This window comes from Watersipora subatra, chromosome 4 (assembly GCF_963576615.1).
Source record: "Watersipora subatra chromosome 4, tzWatSuba1.1, whole genome shotgun sequence".
Lineage (NCBI taxonomy): Eukaryota > Metazoa > Bryozoa > Gymnolaemata > Cheilostomatida > Watersiporidae > Watersipora > Watersipora subatra.
The window spans coordinates 28,653,424-28,681,381 of NC_088711.1; the positions used below are offsets into that span (position 1 = coordinate 28,653,424).

Below are 27,958 nucleotides of genomic sequence, written 5' to 3' on the forward strand. Positions count from 1 at the left end.
TACAGCGGCTTTTTGTTTTTGAGCTTTTAAGAGCTTTTAATCACATTTCCACATATTTGGCACCTACCACACAACAGAGTAAGACATGGCGAATCTTTTGATACCAAATAACTGTAATGTGAATTTTGTTGCAAGTCAACCTTTAAAGTTGGGCAACGAAAGAATTGATTGTTAATAATGTAAACGATTCATTATTAATACGATTTTGTGGACACTTTTCTACTGATCACTTGACATTATGGGTACATAAAGATCACAGGTAGTCAAAGTAGCAGTCAAATGGAGGTGGTGCTCAATTAAAGGTTTTACGGTTTCTCTCGAACTGGTGAAGTCAAAGGGTACTCGATTGTAACAGTAACGTCTAAATGGTGTTTTGAATGTGGTCAGTAGTCAAGAGTTCTTGTCCTATGGTATCTGATAATATCCAGAATATGCATCTAGTTTGGTCATGAATTTTGCTCCTGATATTTTTGCTAAAGTGTTGTCTACAGAACTGCTGGGATGAGTATCACGTTTTGCTGCGTTATTCATTCAAGTCATTACACAGACTACTCGTTATTCTTCTTATGCCTTACCTTGCCCTAAGTCTACATCTACAGCTGGACACCGACTTACCAGTTGTCCAGTATTTGGAATGACTTACCAATATCGATCAGGTACATTGAAAATTCAAATAGTTTTAGGATTGCTTTTAAGAGGCATTTACTTGACTCATTGGGATGGCTTTAGGTTTTAGTATGTGAACATTATTATATTAAGAAAAATGTCAACTCGGGCCCTGCACCTTGATTAGCCCTGCTACTGTGCACGTGGGCCTTCATTGCTCCCTGTTGTATTGTGATTGCTCATTCATATATGTATATTTATTTAGTTTGTCTCTGTGTGCATCTGTTTTTGTGAGGAAAATAAACTCGAACAGACTAATTTGAGTAGGATCTTTTTTTGGTACTTGCACCATACCAGATCATCAGTCTTTAGGAACAGTTACTTTAGATATTATACCCTCACTTTCCAGTTCATCTAGTTGTTTTTTTACTATTGGTTGTCGCGGTTGAGACACCTCATACGGCATGTGTAACACAGTGGGTTTCTCATCTTTCCTTAGCTGAATTCTGTATGGCTGTGTAACATTAACTTTGCCCAAGCCTGAACATTCATCAGAAAATTAAGTAATAAACTTGGCAGATTGATCTACATTAGTATCAATATTATACACATATTTAGTATTACATTGTATGAGACCTAGAGATACACAAGCATATTTACTCATTATGGCTGACTTCTGATTATCTACTTCATAGATTTTTTCATTAATAGTCCTATTGTCAACTCGCAATTGCGCATCTATCTGACCTATCACAGGTAAATTTATACCACCTGGACCAAACAGGTTTTTATCTGATGGGTGGAAGCATTTCTGGTCACCTCCACATGCCTGCATACCACATACTGTTACCTCTGCACCAGAATAAAGTTTGAACTGCACTTCATGTTCTGGTTTATTGCTGAATCTGACTAGTAGATTTATTTTCCTTGATTTATTTTTCTGCATCTGGGAATTCATTTCAGCAAGAAAAATTGTATTACTGTCATCTTCTGCAATTTCTGTAATATGAGCTGGTTTATTACAGCATACTATCTGCCAATGTCCAATTTTCTTCCAGCATCTGCAGTTAGATTTACTTGCTGGGCACTGTGATTTGTTGTGAGGGTTTGTACTTTCACATCTGTTGAATTTGCTTTGCTTCAAACTTGGACGTTGTTTTGTAGTGTCTATTCCTTGGTTTAGGTCTGCTGTGATTTGACTTTAAGCTTTTCACTGTACCTGTAGTAGTTGGACATACAATAGTAGGATAATAGGACATACAATACTTTTTGAATTATTTAATATTAGACATAATCAGTCTTTACTGACTTGGAAATTGATTTGTTGCTGAAAACTGTGTTTGCTTCATTTTCGTTTGTTTCATCCAGTTATATTAATAATCGCAGTGGTAGGTAATATGCGTATGTCCACTACTTTTTAATAATAATAAGTATCATTATTTATAACAGTAGATGATTTATAACATTATAATATGCAATGTAACATATATAATACAATATAATATTTACTGTAAAATCTCTAATTGAATGCTCGGGCACTCTATTTTTTAACACTTCCTCTATAATAGTGATGGTCAATTGGAGGCTGTGTTCAAATACAGGCTGGTATTGTATTTTTCAAATGACTCGTCAGAATTTCGAAAAGATAATTTTCGCCCTTTTATGGACGAAGCGAATGTCGCCTACATTATGCCTTCTTTTTCTGGTGGAGCGATATTAAACCTTTTGGATGCAATACATCTGCTAACATACCTCCAACTTTACAAAGATCTCTTAATAAATATATGCATTGAGAAACCAAGAAATATCTATTCCAGTTGATATTTATTGCTTGCAATTAACCTGCGATGATATTACAGCCTGTGTCCTGCTTTGTAGTTTGTTTTAGCTTTCAATTTCTATTTCATTCTAAATTTGAAGACATTTTGATTTTATATTCCTATTTAATAATGTTGCATTAGAGCTCATTGCACTCATTGACATGTTTGCTTTAGGTTGCAGCCAAAATTAGATTTTTATGTGCAATAGAAGAGTTACGAGCGTCGATTCATTGTAAGACCAGATTACTGCAATGATGCTATTAAATAATATGTTATACATCTGTAAATTTATATGTTATATAATGAGAGTGTATTATCTGAAGTATCAAAACCTTGTTAAACAAGGAACTATACTATTAGCCTGAGACAGTTATTAATTATTTTTATGGTGTTCCTTTCAAAGTTCATCTACCATCGTAAATTAAACCGTTTTTTATATATGTACTTTGAAGTATCAAGACCACATTAAACAAAGGGCTACTATTAGCCTGAGACCGCTATTGATTATTACAATAGTAATGCTTTGAAAGTTTTAACGAAAAAAGCGAAAAGCTTTGGGAGTTGGACAATGAGAGAATTGATTGCTATTAATGTAAACGCTTCATTATTAATTGGACTTTGTGGGCTTTGCGGTATATATATAGGCCTACATATATACCGCAAAACCTCTAATTGAATGCCACCTCTTCTTGAACGCCACCTATATTCTAACACCACCTCTATTTGAGCGCCACCTTCTATTTGACCTTCACTTTGACTACTTTTGGTCGTATAAATTAAATGTTAGCGTAATTCCTTTTTTTGAAAAAGCTGAGAGATACCAGGTACATGACCAATCCTATGTTTGACCAACTCAAAAACACTCAGCACTAAATTATTCAACCCAGGAGTACTGCCAAAACCGATCTATGCCCTGAACATGAACCTTACAGTAAATGCTAAACAATAAACATTTGTGCCTATATATATATATATATATATATATTTGAAAAAATATTAGGAAGAAAGTAAACTTTTAGTACTTGCGCTACAAATTTGTTTCGTGCGATGCACTCTTCAGACACTGTTGTACTAAAATGAAAAGCTTTACGGAATGTGCCGAAATGCCAGAAATGGGCTTGTTGTGTTAATCATGTGATTTAGTGCTAAGTGTAACCGAGAAAATAACTCCTAGCATGTCTGCAGTTAGAACTCAATTCATTTTTTTTATTCCATGTGCCTAAGTGTGGTTTGCATAGTATGAAGTATTTTTCTAGTAAACATAGTTTGCATCATTTTGCTTTGTTTGTATATGGTTGTGCTGGAGCTAATATTTTCCATGTTATGTTGTATGTTGAGTTGCTCTTTCCACTTCCAAATGTGCTCGCTCAGTTCTGTGTGGTGTCGTTTGTTTTTGTGGTTAAACGAGGCTTTTGAGTTACTATAGATTTACTCCACTGACGTTTTTCACATCGGCAAGATATTTTTGATTTTCAATTTTATTTTGTTGAGAATTACTACAGTGTTGAGCACTCTCCCAAAAGCTAAAAATGGAAAAAGTAAATTTTGGTTACTCTATGAAATATGTACCAATTCCAAAAAAATATCAAATTACCTACAAAGATTAATAGAAATGACTGAGAAGTTATCTCACCGAATGAGATGGAAAGCACATTTTTACTTGAACCCAAATCAGCAATCAGAACAAAAAGAAACCTATGGATTTAAAACAAAGCAACTGCCACCTTTCATAAAAGAAATGTCAGATTTTGAAAGTAAGATAACAAAAATGATACAAAACATCAAATTCAAACCATACAACAATGAGCTTCAACGAAGACTGCTTCAAGACACTAAGACAATACAAGCAAACAGTAAAATACTTGTCAAAGCCGACAAAACGACCAACTTTTACAGACCTGAAAATGATGAATACAGCAAAATGTTGCAAAATAATGTGACTAAAACCTACAAAAAAGCTGACGAGACAGCAGTAAACCAAATTACATCAAAAGACACAGAAATAGCGCACAAATTAGGACTTGAGAAAAGAAGTGAGACAGTAGCAGAGAAACAGCCCTTCATAACGTTAAAAGAACACAAAGATAACTTCACAAACCATCCCACATGTAGACTAATCAATCCAACAAAATCTGAAATAGAAATAATTAGCAAAACCCTGCTCACAAATATCAACAACAAAGTGACAAGAGAAACTAATGTAAAATTATGGCGAAGTACGGGTGATGTACTGAATTGGTTTAGAGAAATAAATGAAAAACAACAGCAAGCATTTATTACTTTTGATGTTTATGAATTTTACCCTTCAATAACAGAGGCACTATTAAAAAAAGCATTAGACTTTGCAAGCAACATAACAGATATCACAAAAGACGAAAAGACAATCATACTACATGCAAAAAAATCACTTGTTTTTCACAACAACACGGCTTGGTCAAAGAACAACTGTAATAAATTGTTTGACAGGACTATGGGTAGCTATGACGGAACGGAGACTTGTGAATTAGTAAGGACTTACTTACCGACTCGAATACCCAGGGAATTGACTTGCGATATTATACAGGATTATGGACTATACAGAGATGACGGACTTGCGGTTTGCAAGGGTACACCACAAGCTATAGAGAGAACAAAGAAGCTAATATGCAACATATTTAATAGAAACAACTTGAAATTACTATTGATGCAAACAAATGATCAGTAAATTTTCTTGACGTAACTTTAAAGCTACAAGATGGCAGCTTCAAGCCTTTCCAAAAACCAGGTAACACAATACTATATGTGCCCAAATAATGCAACCATCCACCTTCCATATTGAAAAGCCTACCAGACAACATAAACAAACGATTAAACACACTTTCATCAAATGAACAACAATTTGGCAGCACAATGCAACCCTACCAAGAAGCACTCCACAAGAGTGGATACAACAGCAAACTACAATATGACACTAACATGAAAAAATCCAGAAAACGTAACAGACAAAGAAAAATCACATGGTACAACCTCCCATGCAGCGCCAATGTGGCAACTAATATCGTACAAAAATTCTTCAGCATAGTTACGACATGCTTCCCAAAGAAACACCCACTCCAAGCAATATTTAATAGACAAACCTTAAAACTGAGCTACTCAGTAATGCCAAACATGAAAACAATCATTGATGCCAGCAACAAAACCCTCACTAAAACCATAACACAACAAAGAGAAGACAACGAAAAGAGTTGCAACTGCAGACTAAAGAACAATTGCCCTTTGGAAGGAAAATGCAGAGCCAAAAATGTGATATACCAAAGGACAGTGAACAACCATGCAAACAACCACGTAGCGACCTACATAGGACTTTAAAACAGAATTTAAAACTAGATACAGCAATCATAAAGCCTCGTTTAACCCCAAAAACAAACAACACCACACAGAATTGAGCAAGCACATTTGGAAGTTGAAAGACAGCAACTCAACATACAACATAACATGGAAAATATTAGCTCAAGCACAACCATATACAAACAAAACAAAATGATGCAAACTATGTTTACTAGAAAAATACTTTATAATATGCAAACCATACTTGAGCACATTGAATAAAAAAAATGAATTGACTTCTAATTGCAGACATGCTAGGAGTTATCTTCTCGTTTAAACTTAGCACTAAATCACATGATTAACACAACGAGCCCATTTCTATTATTTCAGCACATTCGGTAAAGCTTTTTATTTTAGTACAACAGTGTCTGAAGAGTGCATCGCACGAAACAAATTTGTAGCGCAATTACTAAAAGTTTACTTTCTTTTTAATATTTTTTCAAATATTTTATACTCCACTAATTATCTCTTAGGTTTTTAGTGTAGAGTTCTCTTCTTGTATGCTTTTGCACCTGCTTATAGTTACTATATATATTATATTATATATAATATATATATTATAATATATATATTATATATTACAATTTTGTATCATTTTCAAAAGATAATTGTAATACAGCGCACACTCAAGATACAATTCCCCTGATCTACGATTTTTTCACCTTGCGAAGTTGAACATGATGATTTTTCACCTCACCATATAAATCTTATTTCACCATACAAATTCAACCTAATTTTCGCCCGAGTTCAAATTTGGCAGCTGGTGTGCTTATTATGCACATCAAAATAACAAAGACATCGAAATGCTATTTGCCAAAAATATATTCACGACGCCTGAAAGAGACACGATAACTGATTTTTTTCACTTCTGCAAATACACACATGTGCAAAATCGTAATATTTACCCTTCAGAACTAGAAGCAAAGTTGGAGTTGTTATCTATTCAAAATGAAGGATAGAGAACTTTCCTTAACCTGCTAAAAAATCTACTTCATTACGAAAACGACATCGCTTGGGCTTTTTCAACGAGTTATATTGGGAAAGGTTTGAAACAGGTCCGCTAAAAGTTACAGCGAAGCGGAGACAGGATTTGATTGATGAAATTTTAGTGATAAAAAGTTGAAATTCAGTAATATAATTAGAAATACATATGATAACTTAACTTAAAGTGTGTTCGCGCGCGTGTGTGTGTTTAGTAAGCTTAACATATTGGAGGTGAATTCAAAGTTAGTTAGACAAATGCATGTTTTGAAGGTAAGAACTCCCTACGGTATGTGCTGCTTCTACTGCTCATACACGTTGTACATTGTGATGTTACATTTTATTGCAGATCATACTCACTAAATACACTTAAGTCACTATAGATAACTATAGTTACTAAGGTTAACATACTATTTTGTTAGTAATTTTTAATATGTACGCACTTATATGAGTATGCACTTATATAAAGTGCACAGTATGCACTTATATGAAATTTTGACATATTTTATCAGGGAATGTTTGCATTATGCAAGTACTATGGCATTTAATCCTCTACATATGATTTTTTCACCATGCGATATTAACCCTGGAATGGATCAAATTCGTATCCTGAGGTTGTGCTGTACTATTTTATGTTAATTTTTCTTATGGGAAGTCCATCATTGTATTTGATGCCATTCAAGTTATGTGGTGGGTCATGACATGTATGCTGTTATACTAACAACCTATTCAAAAAGTTAAATTGTGAACTCAACATGACTCTATTAGTTATAAGTTAAGCGAATGCTGGAGAAAGGCTGGCTCACACTATATCGCAGTAGGTCAGCATTAATCTCACAATGCATCGGTGATTGTTTGTAATAATGTTGTTCACACTCAGAAACCGATCTGCATCGGTGAATAGTCTGTGACATCCTTCTCTGTTCTCATTGCACAATGATGAAATACTAATTCCGCAACAGGTATCATGAATGGAAATGTAGACTTGGCAATCCATGACAGCCAATCACCATCACCAAAGTGGCACACATTGTACATATTGTTGAGGATGCCGGGCGAAATACTGGGGAGTTTAACAACTGCAATGTTTCTCAACAAATACCCATTGTCTCGGCCATGTCATCAGTTTACGGCGCACACAGTCGATGTACAGTGATACAGTGTGAACCAGTCTTACGGCATAACCTACGTGTTTGAATGATTTTAAATGCAAGGCTTAATCAACTGATACTGTTCCTGCTTGATAGTCATGATCACAGTTATGGTCACTATCACAGCTATGGTCACTATCACAGTTATGGTCATTATCACAGCTATGGTCACTATCACAGTTATGGTCACAATCACAGCTATGGTCACTATCACAGCTATGGTCACTATCACAGCTATGGTCACTATCACAGTTATGGTCACAATCACAGCTATGGTCACTGTCACAGTTATGGTCATTATCACAACTATGGTCACTATCACAGCTATGGTTACTATCAAAGCTATGGTCACTATCGCAGCTATGGTTACTATCACAGCTATGGTCACTATCACAGCTATGGTCACTATCACAGCTATGGTCACTATCACAGTTATGGTCACAATCACAGCTATGGTCACTATCACAGCTATGGTCACTATCACAGCTATGGTCACTATCACAGCTATGGCCACTATCACAGCTATGGTCACTATCACAGTTATGGTTACTATCACAGCGATGGTCACTATCACAGCTATGGTTACTATCACAGCTATGGTCACTATCACAGCTATGGTCACTATCACAAGAGATGCCCTGATTCTAAATTCACGAGCCGATTCAGATACCGATCCGATATACCGATCCTAATTGAAAAATAATCCGATTCAGATACCGATTCAGATCTTTTGTGTTGCAGAGATAGTTGTTCATTTTATTATGCAATACAAACATAATGCAAAGAAAACATGAATATTATTGTATTTATTTATTTGTTTGCATATATGGAAAAATTATATATACATATTCACATACTGACATACCGTGCATGTAGTAACAAAACAGTCCATGTTTCTTGTAATTTGTAAATAAAGGTAATTACTGTTAGTGGTACAGTTCTATCTGTGGTAACGAAGTCCCTCTTCTATTGTTGGATGAACTGCTGCGCCTGTACAAGTTTAGAGCAAGTCAATGTTTCTTTTAATTACCGTTAGTGATTCAATTATCTCAGTAAGACGTCTCTTCCTTCCATCATTATCAATGTAGCCAAGCGTAATGAAGGGGGTATTCACTTGCCACAGATATTGGAGGACAGGCTACATACCGATACGCCACTGGGTTCCTGTTTTTTGTACAATACAAACGATCCATTGTATCGTCAGGATCAAGAGAGTGATAGATAACTTTATGCGTTGACTGTTTAAATTACTTTCGTAATGCTAATAAATAGAAATATTACACTGCGTTCTTGTCTCCCATTTTTGTTATCTTGTTCGTGATTGCCTGCAATAAATCCTATCACTGTAATTGGGAAACACCACACTTTTTGTTTACGTTCTGGCTAAAAAGTTTCCTTTGCTGTGTTGATCAGGCTATAGACATGAAATAAATTGTGTGGCAGGCCTGAAATTCATTAAGTAAAAGTAAGAAGCTTACAGCTGATGATTTTTTATTAGTATGGCAGGCTAAAATACAGTTTTCTGCTAGATGGTTGATCTGTAAAAAGTATCGGTTCAGATAGTAAGGTTCAGGTTTTTTAAGAAAATATCGGCCGACACCGATTCAGATACTTGACACCCATATCGGCACTGATACCGATTCCGATACTAAAATCGGGGCGACTCTAACTATCACAGCTATGGTCACTATCGCAGCTATGGTCACTATCACAGCTATGGTCACTGTCACAGTTATGGTCACTATTACAGCTATGGTCACTATCACAGCTATGGCTACTATCACAGCTATGGTTACTATCACAGCTATGGTCACTATTACAGCTATGGTCACTATCACAGCTATGGTCACTATCACAGCTATGGTTACTATCACAGCTATGGTTACTATCACAGCTATGGTCACTATCACAGCTATGGTCACTATCACAGCTATGGTCACTATCACAGCTATGGTCACTATCACAGCTATGGTTACTATCACAGCTATGGTTACTATTACAGCTATGGTTACTATCACAGCTATGGTTACTATCACAGCTATGGTTACTATCACAGCTATGGTCACTATCACAGCTATGGTTACTATCACAGCTATGGTTACTATCACAGCTATGGTCACTATCACAGTTATGGTCATTATCACAGCTATGGTTACTATCACAGCTATGGTCACTGTCACAGTTATGGTTACTATCACAGCTATGGTTACTATTACAGCTATGGTTACTATCACAGCTATGGTTACTATCACAGATATGGTCACTATCACAGCTATGGTCACTATCGCAGCTATGGTCACTATCACAGCTATGGTCACTGTCACAGTTATGGTCACTGTCACAGTTATGGTCATTATCACAGCTATGGTTACTATCACAGCTATGGTCACTATCACAGTTATGGTCACAATCACAGCTATGGTCACTGTCACAGCTATGGTTACTATCACAGCTATGGTCACTATCACAGCTATGGTCACTATCACAGTTATGGTTACTATCACAGCTATGGTCACTATCACAGCTATGGTTACTATCACAGCTATGGTTACTATCACAGCTATGGTCACTATCACAGCTATGGTCACTATCACAGCTATGGTTACTATCACAGCTATGGTTACTATCACAGCTATGGTTACTATCACAGCTATGGTCACTATCACAGCTATGGTTACTATGACAGCTATGGTCACAATCACAGCTATGGTTACTATCACAGCTATGGTCACTATCACAGCTATGGTTACTATCACAGCTATGGTCACTATCGCAGCTATGGTTACTATTACAGCTATGGTTACTATCACAGCTATGGTTACTATCACAGCTATGGTTACTATCACAGCTATGGTCACTATCACAGCTATGGTTACTATCACAGCTATGGTTACTATCACAGCTATGGTCACTATCACAGTTATGGTCATTATCACAGCTATGGTTACTATCACAGCTATGGTCACTGTCACAGTTATGGTTACTATCACAGCTATGGTTACTATTACAGCTATGGTTACTATCACAGCTATGGTTACTATCACAGATATGGTCACTATCACAGCTATGGTCACTATCGCAGCTATGGTCACTATCACAGCTATGGTCACTGTCACAGTTATGGTCACTGTCACAGTTATGGTCATTATCACAGCTATGGTTACTATCACAGCTATGGTCACTCACAGTTATGGTCACAATCACAGCTATAGTCACTGTCACAGCTATGGTTACTATCACAGCTATGGTCACTATCACAGCTATGGTCACTATCACATTTATGGTTACTATCACAGCTATGGTCACTATCACAGCTATGGTTACTATCACAGCTATGGTTACTATCACAGCTATGGTCACTATCACAGCTATGGTCACTATCACAGCTATGGTTACTATCACAGCTATGGTTACTATCACAGCTATGGTCACTATCACAGTTATGGTCACTACCACAGCTATGGTCACTATCACAGCTATGGTCACTATCACAGCTATGGTTACTATCAGAGCTATGGTCACTATCGCAGCTATAGTCACTATCACAGCTATGGTCACTATCACAGTTATGGTCATTATCACAGCTATGGTTACTATTACAGCTATGGTTACTATCACAGCTATGGTCACTATCACAGTTATGGTCACTACCACAGCTATGGTCACTATCACAGCTATGGTCACTATCACAGCTATGGTTACTATCAGAGCTATGGTCACTATCGCAGCTATGGTCACTATCACAGCTATGGTCACTATCACAGTTATGGTTACTATCACAGCTATGGTCACTACCACAGCTATGGTCACTATCACAGCTATGGTCACTATCACAGCTATGGTTACTATCACAGTTATGGTTACTATCACAGCTATGGTCACTACCACAGCTATGGTCACTATCACAGCTATGGTCACTATCACAGCTATGGTTACTATGACAGCTAGGGTCACTATCACAGCTATGGTCACTATCACAGCTATGGTCACTATCACAGCTATGGTTACTATTACAGCTATGGTCATTATCACAGCTATGGTCACTATCACAGCTATGGTCACTATCACAGCTATGGTTACTATCACAGCTATGGTCACTATCACAGCTATGGTCACTATCACAGCTATGGTCACTATCACAGCTATGGTCACTATCACAGCTATGGTCACTATCACAGCTATGGTTACTATCACAGCTATGGTTACTATCACAGCTATGGTCACTATCACAGCTATGGTTACTATCACAGCTATGGTCACTATCACAGCTCTGGTCACTATCACAGATAGGGTCGCAATCTATGTTCGATAGCTTTAGTTCAAACAGTTACACTGATTGGTCTGCAAGCACAAATGTTTTTAAATTGTGATTACTTATAATTCTATTTCTAATTGTATGTTGGCAGTTTTAATAAACTTTGTAGCTGCCTTCATTCCTGTTGAAATGCATTGGAATATTCAATTGTTACTTGTCTTTTGAATGTGCTAGTAACACTTTAATACAATTAACTTTGCTAGAAGCTAATGGATAGAATTAAACATGTTTCATGGCCATTTTTTTGTTTTTCTCTTTTATTGAGTATGTCTATTCAATTGGTATCACCAGTCATGGAGCTGTATTTCAATCGCTAGTTGTTCTCATTAACTTTTTTGCAGAGTACATTGATCACTAACTTGAAGGTTCATGCAGATGCTTTTTTAAGCTTTCCGTTGTTATTGTTATACTGGACATAATCATATCCTTGACGCTCACATTCCCATCATTTATATATTTAGCAATAGCTGACTATAGGATTCACACACCAAATAATCAGCGAAAAAGCAAGTTTTATTATAGATATTTCACTGGATATTAATAAGCCTCCATACATCGCTGTCTTTAAATGCAGTGTATACAAATAAAGCTTGTCTTCATACATCTATCAGGTTAAGGTAGATTTGCTAAGATTACTCTATGTAAATGCTGTAAACACTTACTTTTTTGCACAAATCTACTTGCTAGAAGAACAGAAGTTGAGAAAGATAATTCACAAAGTCGTTTTATATTTTCGTACTAGTAAACTCGATTTAAACACAACTGTCAGGATCAAATCATCAAAAATAATTTTCAAATTTATTCATAAAAGCTTGCATGTATCATCAGTGCAAAAGATACCAGTAAATATATCTGTATTTATAAAATTGTTTCAAATAAACTATATTAGTTTAGTGTTGTATTTTTAGAATGTCTGCCAAATGAAATAAACCGGTTTGCTTACGTATTACAATCAAGCATAAACGAATATAAAACTAGTAAAACCAACTAAAAAAGAACAATAGAGGGAATGGATATGATATATGTATGACAAAATTGACTGTTGATTAGAACCCAAGCATGAAAATTAAGTCATATTTTTATCAACCAATTCAGTTCTCTTCTTTTAATCTGCGTCACGTCATCTTCAATTATCAAACTATGCAATGGACTCTACAGTCTGATTGACATAGCATTTTTAATCTTTATTAAGTCTATTATATTTAGTCGTAAGCTTTAGTAAATAGTCATATCAAATAAGAACAACAGTTAAAGATGCACTTATCTACAGTAAGTGTAGGAGATATTATTGTAATCTTTTCAGGCCCTTCTCAAGATGTCCTTTTCATTCCCTAATTGTTGGAGTGATGATCAGATCATGAACTTCCGCTTCCAAAGCTTCAACGATCGACACTCCAATCCACTCGCTTATGATGCTAAAATGAACTTTTGGAAAGCTCTAATCATGGAGCTTAGTCATTCCAATTTACTCAAAAAGCGAGATGGTGGAGTAGGCGCTCTAACCCTTACTCATCAGATGCTTTGTGATGTTTTCACCAGAAAAGGTGAAACACCCAAATGCTTGGGTACAGTTTTAAAAGAGTTGCAAAAAGAAAAGCACTTAACCGAGTATGAAGCATATCGGCATGGTCTTGAAGAAGCTTCACGAAGGCAGGAGGCTAGTTGGCCTTATTGGGGTTACGATGTATTGGTTGCCTCTCCCCTTAAAAAACTCGTCTCAGTAGTTAGTCCTAAAAAGGCTAACTTGGATAGCAGTTGTTATGTGGTGAACACAAATGTAAAGCAAACAGCTTTAAAACTTTTAAAATTGGTTCATCGTCAGGCTGATTCTGGATGTGTCGGGGCTGATTATAGGCTCATTCTTAGTCATAAGGACGTACTAAACTTGTCGCAGGTAGATAACGAAGATCTGGATCTTCTTCTTTTATGGCTAGAATCAGAAAAATTAGTAAAACACATATTAATTGAGTCTTCTGATACTGTTTATAAATTTGCTCGCAGCGCAAATGAAAAAGTGCAAAACTTGACGGAGATTGAACAAGGAGTTCTTCAGATTCAAGCTACCAAACTGCAGTTAGAGACATCTGTCGCAAATCGGCAGCTAAAAATTGAGCAATATATTTCAGAGTGCAAGAGTATAGTGAACAAAAACCGCAAGCTTGCTCTTCGTATTCTGCGTAAAAAAAAAACTTTAGAAAAAAGTATTGATAGGGAAGAACAGCACATACACAAACTTGAATGTATACTTGATGAAATATGCCTGTCGTCTACATCTCAGCTAGTTGTCAACGCGTATGGCAAAGGTGTCGCAGCTCTGAAGAGTTTAACTGACGCGTGTCCCATTGATCACGTTAACTCTACAATGGATGAGCTTTCAGACATGCTTGCTGCGAGTGCCGATATTAATGAGGCTATTAGCACTCCCTTACCAGCTACAGATGATGATTCTGAATTACTGGAACAAGAGCTAGAGAGCCTTCTGACGAAAGAGATTTCAAGTACAAAAAGGAAGAGTCTAGATAATGAACTCTACCGCGTCAATTCACTCTCAGTGGCAGATACTGTTCTTGAAGAAACAAGAACCAAGAACTCACGGTATAAAATGTTAGCTTCCTAAATTTTGTATTCTATGTTTTATGGAATACTCATTTTCAATCATATACACAGATTTTGTATGTCATGCCAGACGTGCATGCGGTAACCTGCTGATTATGATATCAAATCCTCAGTTTTTTTCCAATACATATAACACTCGTAATCTTCGACACTGAAAGGCATGAGGTTTCAGATATCTTGTAGTTATTTACAAATTTATGTACAGTATTCAGTTATTTATTTCCTATTAGATACTTTGCTTTAGTTATTCAATAAACTACTTTGTAGTTCATACATATGCAGTACTGTTTGCTATTGAACTCAACTAAGCTATTCCTGTTTGCCTTCTAAAACCTAATATGTATTCAGAAATTTTCATATAAAGCAAGAAATCTTTAGTATTGACTGGCACAAGTTAGTCAGCAATGCTTGTATGCTGGGTTTAAAAATACAATTTCAGTAAGTTAAGTTTTGAAGGCAGTTTTGTGTGATGGCATTTAGGTTTTAGCCTTAGTGGTGCTCATGAAATTATGACAAAAATATTGAAAGTAGATGTTGATCATATAGTGACTGGTGACCTTAATTATTACATAGGTGATATTTGGGTCAACCAAACAATTTCATCATCCGCTAAGTTGAGCTTGCTGAAGCACAGAAGAAGTTGAGGATTAGATAAACTCATGGGAAACTACATGAATCGGCGCCAAGAGATTTTGTTATTTGGCACAAGCGAACAAGTGGTTACAACAAATGAATTGTTCTCATTATACAGCAAGCTTTTAAGGCACCAGTAGCCAAATGGCTACGAGTTGTTGAGTTTTATTAGGTTTTGCAGAGGGTTGACATTAGAATAAAACACCAGTTTCCATGTGTTCACAAACTTTCACAGCCATCACCGTTTCACCATTACATTTAGTTGTATGGCTATTCAGCATCAGGATTTTAGGTTCTGGGTCATCGGAAAGCTATCCTAATCTCCTTGCACTGCTGATTGCACACATTCTGTATCAAACAAAGCTCTCATCTTGACACCACAGATTGTTACATACATTATTGTTAGTCCTGATTGGTCTACATGGAGACACCTTTTAGCAGTGAACTTCTTGTTTGACTTCACGCTATTTATCTACTAATTTATAATTATGCAGAAACTTTTGACCTTAACAGTGGCCCTTACTGTAACAGGTAAGGGGACTAACGGAGAGGCCGCAACATTAACCAACAAAAATTACTCCCATTGGCAGTCGCTCTGAATTGATTGTTATATTATGTCATATATTTCAAAGAAGACAAAATTCCCTACAAAAAGTTACTAATAATTTTTCTAATTCAAAAGAACTGAATGGTAGCTCAAATTATAGCTCATCTTACCTAAATTGGCATATAGCTCTACTTCTCATGTTCTGATATTTGCAACCAGTTCCTGGTTAGGGTTTCTAAAAGAATTATATTTATATGTTGTGATGTCTGTGTAAAAGCTTTAGGTGCTGCTGCTAATCAGATATAACAAAATAGTGGTTAGTGGCAATATTCATTTGAATACTGCATGTGGATACCTTTCCTTCAATTCCTAATCTCACAAATGCACCAAGGTAATATTAGCTGAAAATCAAATAAGCAAAATATATATGCAATATATATAAATATATATTATGCAAAATATATCGCATACGGTAACGCAATACATATGCAAAACCAGGCTCACGTAAGCAGTTACAAATCATCTATATGAAAAATATAACTTATGTAGCAGAAACAAACAAAAACAAAAAACAGTAAAATTTGGAATTCTGTGAAAAAGAATTCATTCAAAAATGCTGTATTCGCAACACTGGTTTTAGGTAAGCAGTTGGATACTACTAATATTTTGACAATATACTAAGATGAAAAATATTAGGCAAAGACATACAAACATAGAGCGAGTAATGCTTCGGCTCTGCTCCTGAACAGAAGCTTTAGGTTAACTGATGACGCTAACTCCTTGCACAGCATCCCCATTGAAGCACTCCTACAGCTAACATTCTTCAGCGCTTCAGGGACTTTTTTATACACACAGTGCAGTCGTATCGTGACAAACTTTTTCGCCTTAGCAGATAGTAGCTTGACGATGTCAGTGCATGTCACCCTGCACGCATAGCAACTTGAGCATCTTTATCTCATGCTGTCCAAGCTTGGCATAATCTGCCCTTTTCTCTTTGTGCCCAAAACAACAATATTATAAACACAAACCACGCAAAGACCTTTAGTCTGGTGGGCGTGAACAACCTTCTTTTCACCAGGTAGTTGCTCCTGTGGTTGACCAACTTCATGGATTGTCATGGGTACCAGGACAATCCATGGTTGGTCAAGCATAGGAGCCACTACCTGGTGAAAAGAAGGTTGTTCACAGCCACCAGACTAAAGCTACTCAGAGCCATCAACTGAGTATAGATTACAGCAGGTGCAAGACCAACAAGAGACTTGTCTGAGTCTTCGCTCGACTCCTAGCTATCAAAGATGGCAGATCTTTCAAAGCTGGCAGAATCTGCAATATTACAGTCAAACACCTTGAAGAGAGCAAAAAACCGATTATCAAGGATGTGCAAGCTACAATGAAAGCAGATCTTGAACAGGTTGTACGTGGTAGGTATGCAAGGTTGAAACCAGTTATAAATAAGGATGGAATCTAGGTGATAGGTGAGCAGATGGGAGACAACAACCCTCTGCAACAGAGCTCAGATGATCCACCTCCCAAGTTGCTACCTACCAACCACTCTTACACAAGACTCCTCATGGATGAAGCTCACACTGAAGGTGGTCATGGAGGACGTGATACGACATTGGCACGCTTCCGTCATGCTTACTGGACCCCACAAGGCACAAAGTTAGCCAAGTCAGTAAAGACCAATTGCAGACTATGCAAGATCCGAGACCCTCAATTACTAACCCAAGAAATGGGTAAGCTCCCCAAAGGACGATTGACACCTGCACTACCCTTCAGCCAAATAGTCCTCGATTTGTTTGGCCCATTTCTTGTAAGGGGCGAAGTACAGAAATGTACCACCGGTAAGGCATGGGGTGTCATCTTTACCGATCTCGCTTCAAGAGCGGTGCACATAGAAGCTGTGTTCGACTATGATACAAGTTCATTTATTTTAGCATTGAGAAGGTTCACAAATATGCGTGGGTGGCCATCGGTCATCCACTCCGATCCTGGATCTCAGCTTACACATGCTGAGAAAGAGCTCAAAATGCTATGAAACAGTTTGGATCAAAAAATGATCTACAAGGCAAGTGCTGACCATGGACTACAATAGGTGTTTGGTGCTGCTGACAGTCTAATGGTACCAAGGCGCAGTGGAAAGCTTAATCAGGTCAGCAAAGAGATGTTTTCCTTTCAGTAAAAGTGGTCAAAGGTTGTCCCCTGCTGAATTTCTAACTCTTTGTACGGAAGCAGCTAATATCACAAATGAGAGACCACTTGGGAGGATTCCACATTCAACCTACTTACACCAAACTCCCTGCTATTAGGTGGAGCACACTCAAACAGTGTAGGTGGTGCTGCCATGACGGTGGAATCTATCAAAACACGTGCAGAGATGGTAAACAGGTGATATCTCGTGCTGTCCATGCTTGGCTTAATCTGCCTTTTCCTGTTTGTGCCCAAAAAACAACAATATTATAAACAAAAACCTTGCAAAGGGAAGTATTTTAAGATACATATTACAGAACTATATGCACGAGTTAATGTGCAAAAACACCACTCACTAACAATTAAAACCAAAAACATTATCCCATGACTGAACATGAGCGAAGCGATTGTTTGGGAGATTTATGATAAATGCATATGTGCACACAACTCACAAAAATTATTCATCAATGGCCGTCGCAAACCCTTGTACCGAAACCTCATTAACAAATTTAACCATTTATCAATAGAGTCATTTAAGTATAATAACGATACAAGACACTTATAAACCTATTTAAATATGTTACCAAATGTTTATTATTTGTATAAAATTTCCTAAACCTTACCCATCTGATTGGATTATACACAAGTAGACAGATTAATTCGGCCTAAAATCGTTATTAAAACTTGACAAGCATTATTTTTATCAAAATTAAAACCGGCAAACGAAACGCCGAGCGACAGAGAATATAACCATTAAGTCGTGTGCATTTCACGAAAAAAACGTGCACATTTCACCAGTCTATAGCATTGTCCAATTGCCGAAAGTTTCTGTAATTAATGTAGAGGTACTGAAAAGTAATCGTTTCTTTTTTGCCGATTTCAAAGTAACTGATAATTTGGACACTTATGAGTACTAGGGTATTCCAACTGAAATCCAAAGCAGTGAAAGGAAATGATGATATTTTTTCTAACGATTCTTATGAGATTATTACAATATTTAATTATAAGAATAATTATTCGATTTTATAAGATTTAATTATAAGAATAATTATTCGATTTTATAAGATTTAATTATAAGAATAAATATTCGAATTTACAAGATCGAAGTATATAGTGACTGATGTTGGGCAATATGTTACTGCTATTATTTTTTCTAAATAGTTTTGTTAAATAGATTTTCTAAAAATCTATATAAATATCACAACTTCTTGATATTGTTAGCTATGACGTTTTGAAATGTAAACAAAATTGTGCATTGGTTTTCCATTATTACTGTCTTACTATATTAATAATATTGGTTATTCTAATAATATCAGTGCATTTTACTTCTAATATTGCATTTCTCCTATTGCAGGGGAAAGATATAAACATAATTTTTTTCTTTCATTATTGCTGTTTGTTGTACATAGTAACACCCAGTACATCACAGCTACCATTGCAGCTACCATTGCAGTTCTCCTATTGCACTGCAGCGCCATTTGACTGCTAATGTTGCATTTCTCAGCCATCAGTACCCTTTCTTTTTTCCAATATCACTTTGGTCGTGGGCTGTATGACAGGGGAATTTCTAGTATATAGATAGTAAATTTTATCAACACAACCACATTACTGGTACACTGTTTGTATATACCATGTCAAAACACAGGCTATAGACGAAAAATGGGTGAGCGCTGATTAGTGTTTTAAGCATGTAGGAGGCTCCATTTAATAAATGCTGGTGATAGCAAAATATTTTGTAGAATTTCTCAAAACATGCAAAATCTTTCAATACTGCCCATTTGAAGAGCTTCAGTTTGCCTAGCAATGTCAATTTCATTATCAGCTCTCTGTACAAAAATAGGGCAACTCCGATTTGAGTGGTTCGAGACTGATGCATTGTAGACTAGCTGTCAAACACATTGCAGATTTCTATTGTTCTCCCCAACATTATTGACATGTATGACTGCATATGTGTATGCAGTCTGATCAGGGAAACAATTTCAGTAAACTGCATATTTGGAGTTGTTTTACAGTATGTAAGACAACTCTCAATAAACCTCTAGCTGCATGTGAATCTATTCCCATAGACGGGTAATGCAGCTAATATTAATATATTACAGCGAAACCTCGGTTCTCGAACACCTCGGTTATCGACCAAAAAAATTGAGATTTGTTCGTCTCGGATCTCGAACATAAATTTGGTTCTCGACCAAACCGGAGCATGCGCATTGGAATTAATCATTCGGAACAGCTCCGGAAACAGCATGGAAACAAACGTTAACAAAGGGACAAGCAAGTTACGCTTCATAAATTCTTTACAAAAAGGAAGGAACCATCTGGGACGACGTTTCTCTACCAAAGATATTTGCTAGGGAGACAACTCCTCCAGTCGAGTTGCCCTAAATTGTTTTGGAGGATTCTTCTTCAAATATGTGAAGTAAACGTGCCATTGCTGTTTATACTTTTTTTTTCACACAATTTTTGATGTAATTGATCTGTTGCATTCTTTGCTGTTTCATTATCAATTTCTGCAAATTTTGGTACTAGGTTAAGATACCATACCAAAATTTGCAGAAACCAAGTTATTAATAATTTCTGTATGGGACAAACAATGCCATCATTTAAAACGATGTGATAATAATTACTATAAATATTTAAAATAAACTAAAGGATGAAAAAAGCAAACTCTAACAATCACCCCAAATCTATTAATCCAGAACATGTGTTTGTATTGGCACGATCCCGGGCATTGTTGGTTATCTAGAATCCTAGTTTATTATTAGCGCTCTCCGGGTTTAAGAGCACCAATTGTCACAAAACAGCGCAGCCTCAATGGCAGCGAAAGGGATCAACAACCTAAGGCTAAATGCTAATTATGACATCACATCGTGGGAACCACAACCAAGTATTTTTTTATTGCAGGACATACTTTTGGCACCCTGTTTTTCATAGTTCTATTATTCTTTGTGTATGGAATATAGGCTCATTCGAAAGCCAAGACTCTGAAGTACTGAAATATATGATAAAATTACTAATATAATTGATTTGCTTTAACCACATGTGCTTTAACCACATGTGCTTTAACCACATGTGCTTTAACCACATGTGCTTTAACCACATGTGCTTTAACCACATGTGCTTTAACCACATGTGCTTTAACCACATGTGCTTTAACCACAGGAAAGGTCATTAAACCTTCCCAACAACTAGTTCATTGCCAGCAACAGTCAAATCACAGGCAGCACAAAATGTCTCACGCAGTCTGGTTCTCTGTTCTCCAGATAATCAACTAGATCCACTAACATAGCAGCAACGCTGGTCCCAAAAAAGCAAGCGTATACCATTGTAATGTAAAACTCGAGCACTTGTGGTAGCGGATCAGTGCAGCAGAATAGTAGCTTGTTAAGCCCAGAGTTGCGCCCTTTTGGCAGTAAGGGCAGCCATGATACATACAACTGGTAATGTTATCAATTTAACATCAATATATGTAAAATGAAAATTTGGTAATTTAATAAATGTATCGAAACCCTATCATTGATCAGCTTCATAGGACCAGATCTATAAAAAGTTAAATTCAACCTAACTGAGTGCCATATGGGATTACAAGTAATTGACAAGTCTGAGGAACTTACTAGGACAGTAGGTTTTGTAGATAAACACCTGCAGTGGTTTTGTACTTTGAGTTTAAAACTGAACATGTAGACTGTGTTTATCAAGTTAATAATCTTTGTTCATCAACACTTAGCTCAATATTTCGTATGACAAATCACTGTTGAAAATGGTGATGAAGAATGAAGCGATTGTTATAACAGTTAACAATATAATATATTTAGTAACTAATTACTACCTTAGTATACAAGGAATAAATATTGAACATGTAATACACATAGGAATATAAAACATGGTACATACAGATATTGTTAAATATATCTTCTGACCATGTATACTCTATGTATCAACTGTTAAACTCAGGTTCATATAAAGAGTTACTCATTTTCTTGCTATGACTCGACTGCGATGAAAGACAACTCCAACTAGCCTGCCGTCACTTGAACCATTAACTCTAGGTATGCACTCGACATTATAACTTTCCCTAATCGCCTTTCCAGAAGACGCTTTGTGTTTCAGCCGTGTAGAAATTGCTGAAGAGGTTAAATCATGCTCCATCCCTTCCACCTGTATTCAACAAAGACAGAAGCTGAACAACAAAAACACATGCTACACGTTTTACGCAACAAAGTGTTTCATGATTCCCATGTTTCCAATAGCACTAACATCTCAACTTTTTGATTGTTCCACAAGTACAAAAAAAGATTAAGTTAACTGGAGACAGCAATGCTACCTAATCACAGGCATTATTGTACACCTCTTAGTTAAAATACAAACATACCAGAGAGTGTCAATATTCTGCTACGCTTTACTTCGCCATGACTAACAGGTGAACACGACTTCCTTTTTCTTCCAGCAACTATAAAATTAACAGAAAACATGATTGAACTTACATCTACATCCACATATTAATGAGACGGAGATTACTAGACTCTCCCATGAATTCATAATAATAATTATACAGAATAATCTTGCGGAAAGCGCAAAGAATTATGCTGTTTATACTGGGGGTTTACAGCCCCAGTTCCCAGTAACACTGGCATCTCCAATCCTTTAGGTTTTTCTCACCAGTACAAATATAGCTTCAGGGTTGACTTGCAACAAAATTCACATTACAGGTATTTGGTATCAAAAGATTCACCATGTCTTACTCTGTTGCGTTGTAGGTGCAAAATATGTGGAAATGTGATAACAAGCTCTTGAAAGCTCAAAAATGAACAGAAAATCGCAGCCACACGAGACCGCCGTAGTTTGGATTCCCTTTCCAAAACGGCTCAAATGTGATGTAGTTGTGAGAGATGGTTTCTGTTTACACCTTCTTGCAACCTTATTCGTCAAAATATTTTCACAAATATACTTCATGCATTCAATAAAACTATGTCTATTGTTCTTATGCGTCTGTTTTATTGTCATTGTAATGCTGTCACTTTTAACAGTGATATCCTATAACTTACCATAAAAAATCATTAAACTTTTTAATCTTAGCTCGAAGGAGTACATATCATTGTCTGATAATCATGACGAGCCTGTTGGTCACCTGTGATAATCGAAAAGTGCTGCAAAAATTATTTGCGAAGTACTGGGTCACATGATCAGATTACGACTTGACGATTGAATAATGCTGTAACAAAACTGTAAAGTAGCGAGCATCTATATTTGATACAGGCTCTTCGGTAAAACCCGCAATTTTTGTCATAAATTAGTGCTACGATAATTTTTATATTGAGCTTTGTATTGGCCTTTCAATTCACGTGAGAACATACGTGACAAGAGGATAACCAAATTTCGTGGTTACGTTAGAGAAATAAAGAGATTCCAATCTATGGCGGCTTTTCGTTTTTGAGCTTTTAAGAGCTTGTAATCACATTTCCACATATTTGGCACTTACAACACAACAGAGTAAGACATGGTGAATCTTTTGATACCAAATAACTGTAATGTGAATTTTGTTGCAAGTCAACCTTTAAAGTCAACTGAAGACAACAATGCTATCTAGAGTTGACCCTTGTTTGTTCAGACTAATGCAGACATGGCCATGTCCAGATATTAAGAAGTCTAGACATAAAAACTTGAGTACTGCACAGTACCACATTGTATGTAAAACTGCCTATATATTGTCTCATGCATATACTCCTAGGCTACAATAAGGTACAATATGCATATACAGAATACATGAGAGAGTAAAATACGGTTGCACCAGCAATATGGTACAACAATTATAATATCAACCCTTTGGCAGGTGCAGCAACATGTATGTCGCCTATACTTTGCATTTTCCCATGAGCAATGTGACATAGATGTTGGAGGCGCAAGCATTTTTTTAAACAGGTTTCCACATATGTAGAAATAGCAGACCGAGTTAAGCAAGAGTTTACCAATATTGTGCTCTGAGTAAAATATATTCAAATGATAGAATTACTACTTATTTTGATTATACATGTCTTAAGCTTTAGAAAAAACTGAAAACTTTGGAGCTATAAAACAGACTACGATACACCATAGCAATGGCGGCTCCTTATGCTAGTACAGGAGGTGCTCCTATAACATAAAGTGTCAAGTCGATGCAAGCTCTCAAATTGGATTTGAATAACGAGAACATTTAAGTTAGCCTTAAAAATGTTGCTTTATCTTTCCTTGCGCTGAGAAGAAAACCGACGCGCGTATCACGTATCTCTATTGTATATACAAAAGTTCCGTGACAGTTTAGTTCGTTGTGATAGATCGTCAGATGTGTTGACAAAGCTCAGAGGATATGTAGCTGCGCAATTTTTCATAAATACTTGAAAAGCGACTGATTGGTGCGGGTGTTACAGGGTCAATCTACCAATCTGGTAAATTACATGTATTTTAATGTTCCGATAACATAAAATCCTTATAATGTAAACATACCTGTAATGGATTATTTATGTTGTAGGAGTGTCTGTATGATGTATCTAAAGAGTATTTTAACACTTGGAAGTCTGAGCCTGAAATAACTAGGAAATAACCTCTATTTGAACGCCACCTCTATTTGACTGACACTTTGACTATCTTTGATCTTTATGAACTCATAATATCAAGTGATCAGTAAAAAAGTGTCCACAAAATCGTATTAATAATTATTCATTTACATTATTAACAATCAACTCTCTCGATGCCCAACTCCAATGCTTTTCGCCGTTTTTTGTTAAAACTTTGAAAGCAACACCAAAGAAATAATCGATAACGGTTTCAAGCTAATAGTAGCTCCTTGTTTAATGCAGTCTTTCTACTTCAAGGTGCATGTCCATATATAAAAAACGGTTTAAATTTACGATGGTAGATGAACTTTGAAAGCAACACCTTGGAAATAAATAATTACCAACTGTCTCAGGCTAATAGTAGTTCCTCGTTTAACACAGTCTTAATACTTCGAAGAACATGCATATGAAAACGGTTTGCAAGTTCTGGGCCAAAGGTTACCTTTAGCGAGCAAACTTTTACGCGTTGCCTTTGAGCTAGTGCAGCACGTAAAAGTTTTGCTCTGCCAAAAAATGGTTTGGATGCTAATATCGACTAGTTCTGCAGTGCGGAAAAAAAGTTGAGGCCAGAAAATAATGTGGAAGGTATTGGACAACCAGAAGATGTCCGTTCCATCGAAAGCAACAATCAGAACGTAGCTACAGAGTTGTTAAAATATTTTTCCACCTATTCCTACCCACAGTAAACTCAGACTCGCAGAATCGGTTGTTTATATGTTCTTCCGGTTTACAGAAGATAACGAAACTTTGGTGGCTTTGGGTCGTATAGGACTTTAGCATAATTCTAAAGTATCAAGTTTATAGGACTACCGGGTTCTTAAGATATAGTAAAAATACCGACGACACTTCTATCTGAATGAGAAATAAAAAATGGCTGCTGACAGAACACTAGTTCTTTCAAGACTTCCGGTTTACTTAGAATTAAAAGATTTTGATCACGTTGTGCGATATATATTTTTAGCGCAGTTAAAAAAAACTTCAAATTGACAGGACTATTGCCGTATTTTCCGGACTATCAGCCGCTACCTTTTTCAGACGTTTCAAGTCATGCGGCTTATTTCGAGGTTGCGACTACTCTGTGGTTTTTTCTTTCACCGCTAGGGTCGCACTATATGTGGTAAATATTTTCAGTATAATGCAAAAGTTTCAAGTTGTTTAGAATATTAGCTATAGAAACTGACCGACTGAGAAATGATAAATGGCAGCTGTCAGAATATTAGTTTCTAATGACATACTGAGTGAAATTCTGTGTCTTGAAGATCAAACATAAGCAAGCTAATCAAAAACTAAAAAGCTTCTCCTCAGCAACAAAAGCTTAACACTAAACTAGTTGTTTTTCTATTCTTCAAAGTATACACATTTATACACTCTATATATCTTCAAAGTATACACATTTTATCAGGCTCGGTTTACATCTACCATTATGTTTCTTCACTCTATATATATCTTCAAAATATACACATTTTATCAGGCTCGGTTTACACCTACCATTATGTTTCTACACTCTATATGTATCTTCAAAGTATACACATTTATACACTCTATATATCTTCAAAGTATACACATTTTATCAGGCTCAGTTTACACCTACCATTGTGTTTCTACAGTCTATATATATCTTCAAAGTATACACATTTATACACTCTATATATATATATCTTCAAAGTATACACATTTATACACTCTATATATATCTTCAAGTATACATATTTATACACTCTATATATATCTTCAAAGTATACACATTTATACACTCTATATATATCTTCAAAGTATACACATTTTATCAGGCTCGGTTTACACCTACCATTATGTTTCTTCAGTTATCTCTAAAACATTACATATTTAAAATAGTGTGAAAAAAATTGCTATATTTAATTTCTGACTTTTTTTATTGAGTTCTACAAGCTTGGAGCTTCAATATGCTATTCAGTACCAAAGGATTTGTGTTACTGCAAGTACTTTCACGGTAGATTGAAAGTTATTAATACGGTCTACGATCAACGGGCTTGCTTGTGTATACGAGGTTACGTTTCAAGGTGTTAATAGTTCATCTAGACATTTTAAGGTATTCAGATCTGGTTATGAACCACCGTACGAACAAAGCTGAAGACCATAGGACAAATGTAGATCTTTGCGACTTCAAATCACTGTGTAGTTATAATTATTATGGTTACAGAGCTTCTCAGACACACGCATCACTGAAACCACTGTGACTACGACAACAACGAAAAATTTATTTTGTGGATGATGCTGTCATCAAGTCACTATTAATACCATTTTGTGGAGAATGTTTTGCTGATGACTTTTTATTTCGGGTACGCAAAGATCAAACAAACCGTTTTATAAGTTATGATCAAAAATAGTGAACGTATAATATATCAATAATTTTTTTCGGAATTAATTTGCAAGGAGTGGCGGAACACTAAAAATAAAATTGCCCTCCCCTGAAGGTTTAATAGCAGCAGCAACAACAACAAACAAAAATTACAGTACAACATTCTTCGGAGAGACACAGCCGCATCGGATAATCATCCGTTTCAAGATGTTGTCAGGGCATTTGAAAGTACGGGGAAGTAAAGCCTGAAGAAGCGGGAATTGACTGTCTATCATGGGCATTATATCATAACTCTTATTGTTAAAATACAAACATACCAGAGAGTGTCGATATTCTGCTGCGCTTTGCTTCACCATCACTAACAGGTGAACACGACTTTCTTTTTTTCCCAGCAACTATGAAATGAACATAAATTATAAGGCAACTACATGTATATATAGTAATGAGACAGAGAGATTACTAGACTCTCTCTCAAGACTTAGTAGTTATATAGAATATATTACAGAGTAAGGTGTGTCATAATACCTAGTACAATTATATTAGTAAAAACAATAAACATATTCAGCTACTAACTACATGTACAAGATAAAACAATAAAAAATTCTTCCAAGTATAAAAGTATATTTCTACTTTAAAGTAGCCTACATATATAAAAAATGGCTTAAATCTACGATGGTAGATGAACTTTCAAAACATAGCTATAGAAATCATTACTGTTTCAGGCGAATAATGGTTCCTTGTTTAATGCGGTCCTGACACTTCGAAGTATTTGTACATATGGAAAAAACGGTTTAAATTTACGATGGTA

At 36.1% G+C, this 27,958-nt stretch overlaps 4 protein-coding genes and 1 long non-coding RNA gene across 5 annotated transcripts; 4 read left to right on the forward strand and 1 right to left on the reverse strand.

Annotated features, from left to right (window-relative positions):
* Nucleotides 1-518: 518 nt before the first annotated feature.
* LOC137393732 (charged multivesicular body protein 7-like) lies at nt 519-15,126 on the forward strand. Its single transcript, XM_068080413.1, has 2 exons — nt 519-656; nt 13,543-15,126. Exon 2 carries the CDS (start codon nt 13,555-13,557, stop codon nt 14,854-14,856), a length of 1,302 nt encoding a protein of 433 aa, XP_067936514.1. The 5' UTR covers nt 519-656; nt 13,543-13,554; the 3' UTR covers nt 14,857-15,126.
* On the forward strand, nt 8,023-8,616 carry LOC137394122 (uncharacterized). Its single transcript, XM_068080842.1, has one exon. It carries the CDS (start codon nt 8,023-8,025, stop codon nt 8,614-8,616), a length of 594 nt encoding a protein of 197 aa, XP_067936943.1.
* On the forward strand, nt 9,623-12,236 carry LOC137394123 (uncharacterized). Its single transcript, XM_068080843.1, has 2 exons — nt 9,623-11,111; nt 11,221-12,236. Exons 1-2 carry the CDS (start codon nt 9,623-9,625, stop codon nt 12,234-12,236), a joined length of 2,505 nt encoding a protein of 834 aa, XP_067936944.1.
* A 2,392-nt stretch (nt 15,127-17,518) lies between the features above and the next one.
* Nucleotides 17,519-18,073, forward strand: LOC137394124 (uncharacterized). Its single transcript, XM_068080844.1, has one exon. It carries the CDS (start codon nt 17,519-17,521, stop codon nt 18,071-18,073), a length of 555 nt encoding a protein of 184 aa, XP_067936945.1.
* A 4,171-nt stretch (nt 18,074-22,244) lies between these two features.
* LOC137395214 (uncharacterized) lies at nt 22,245-27,492 on the reverse strand. The gene is made up of 3 exons (XR_010978462.1): nt 27,468-27,492; nt 22,595-22,672; nt 22,245-22,380 (listed from the first exon to the last, which is right to left on the reverse strand). It is a non-coding gene; the product is annotated as an uncharacterized lncRNA (long non-coding RNA).
* Between the last annotated feature and the right edge of the window lie 466 nt (nt 27,493-27,958).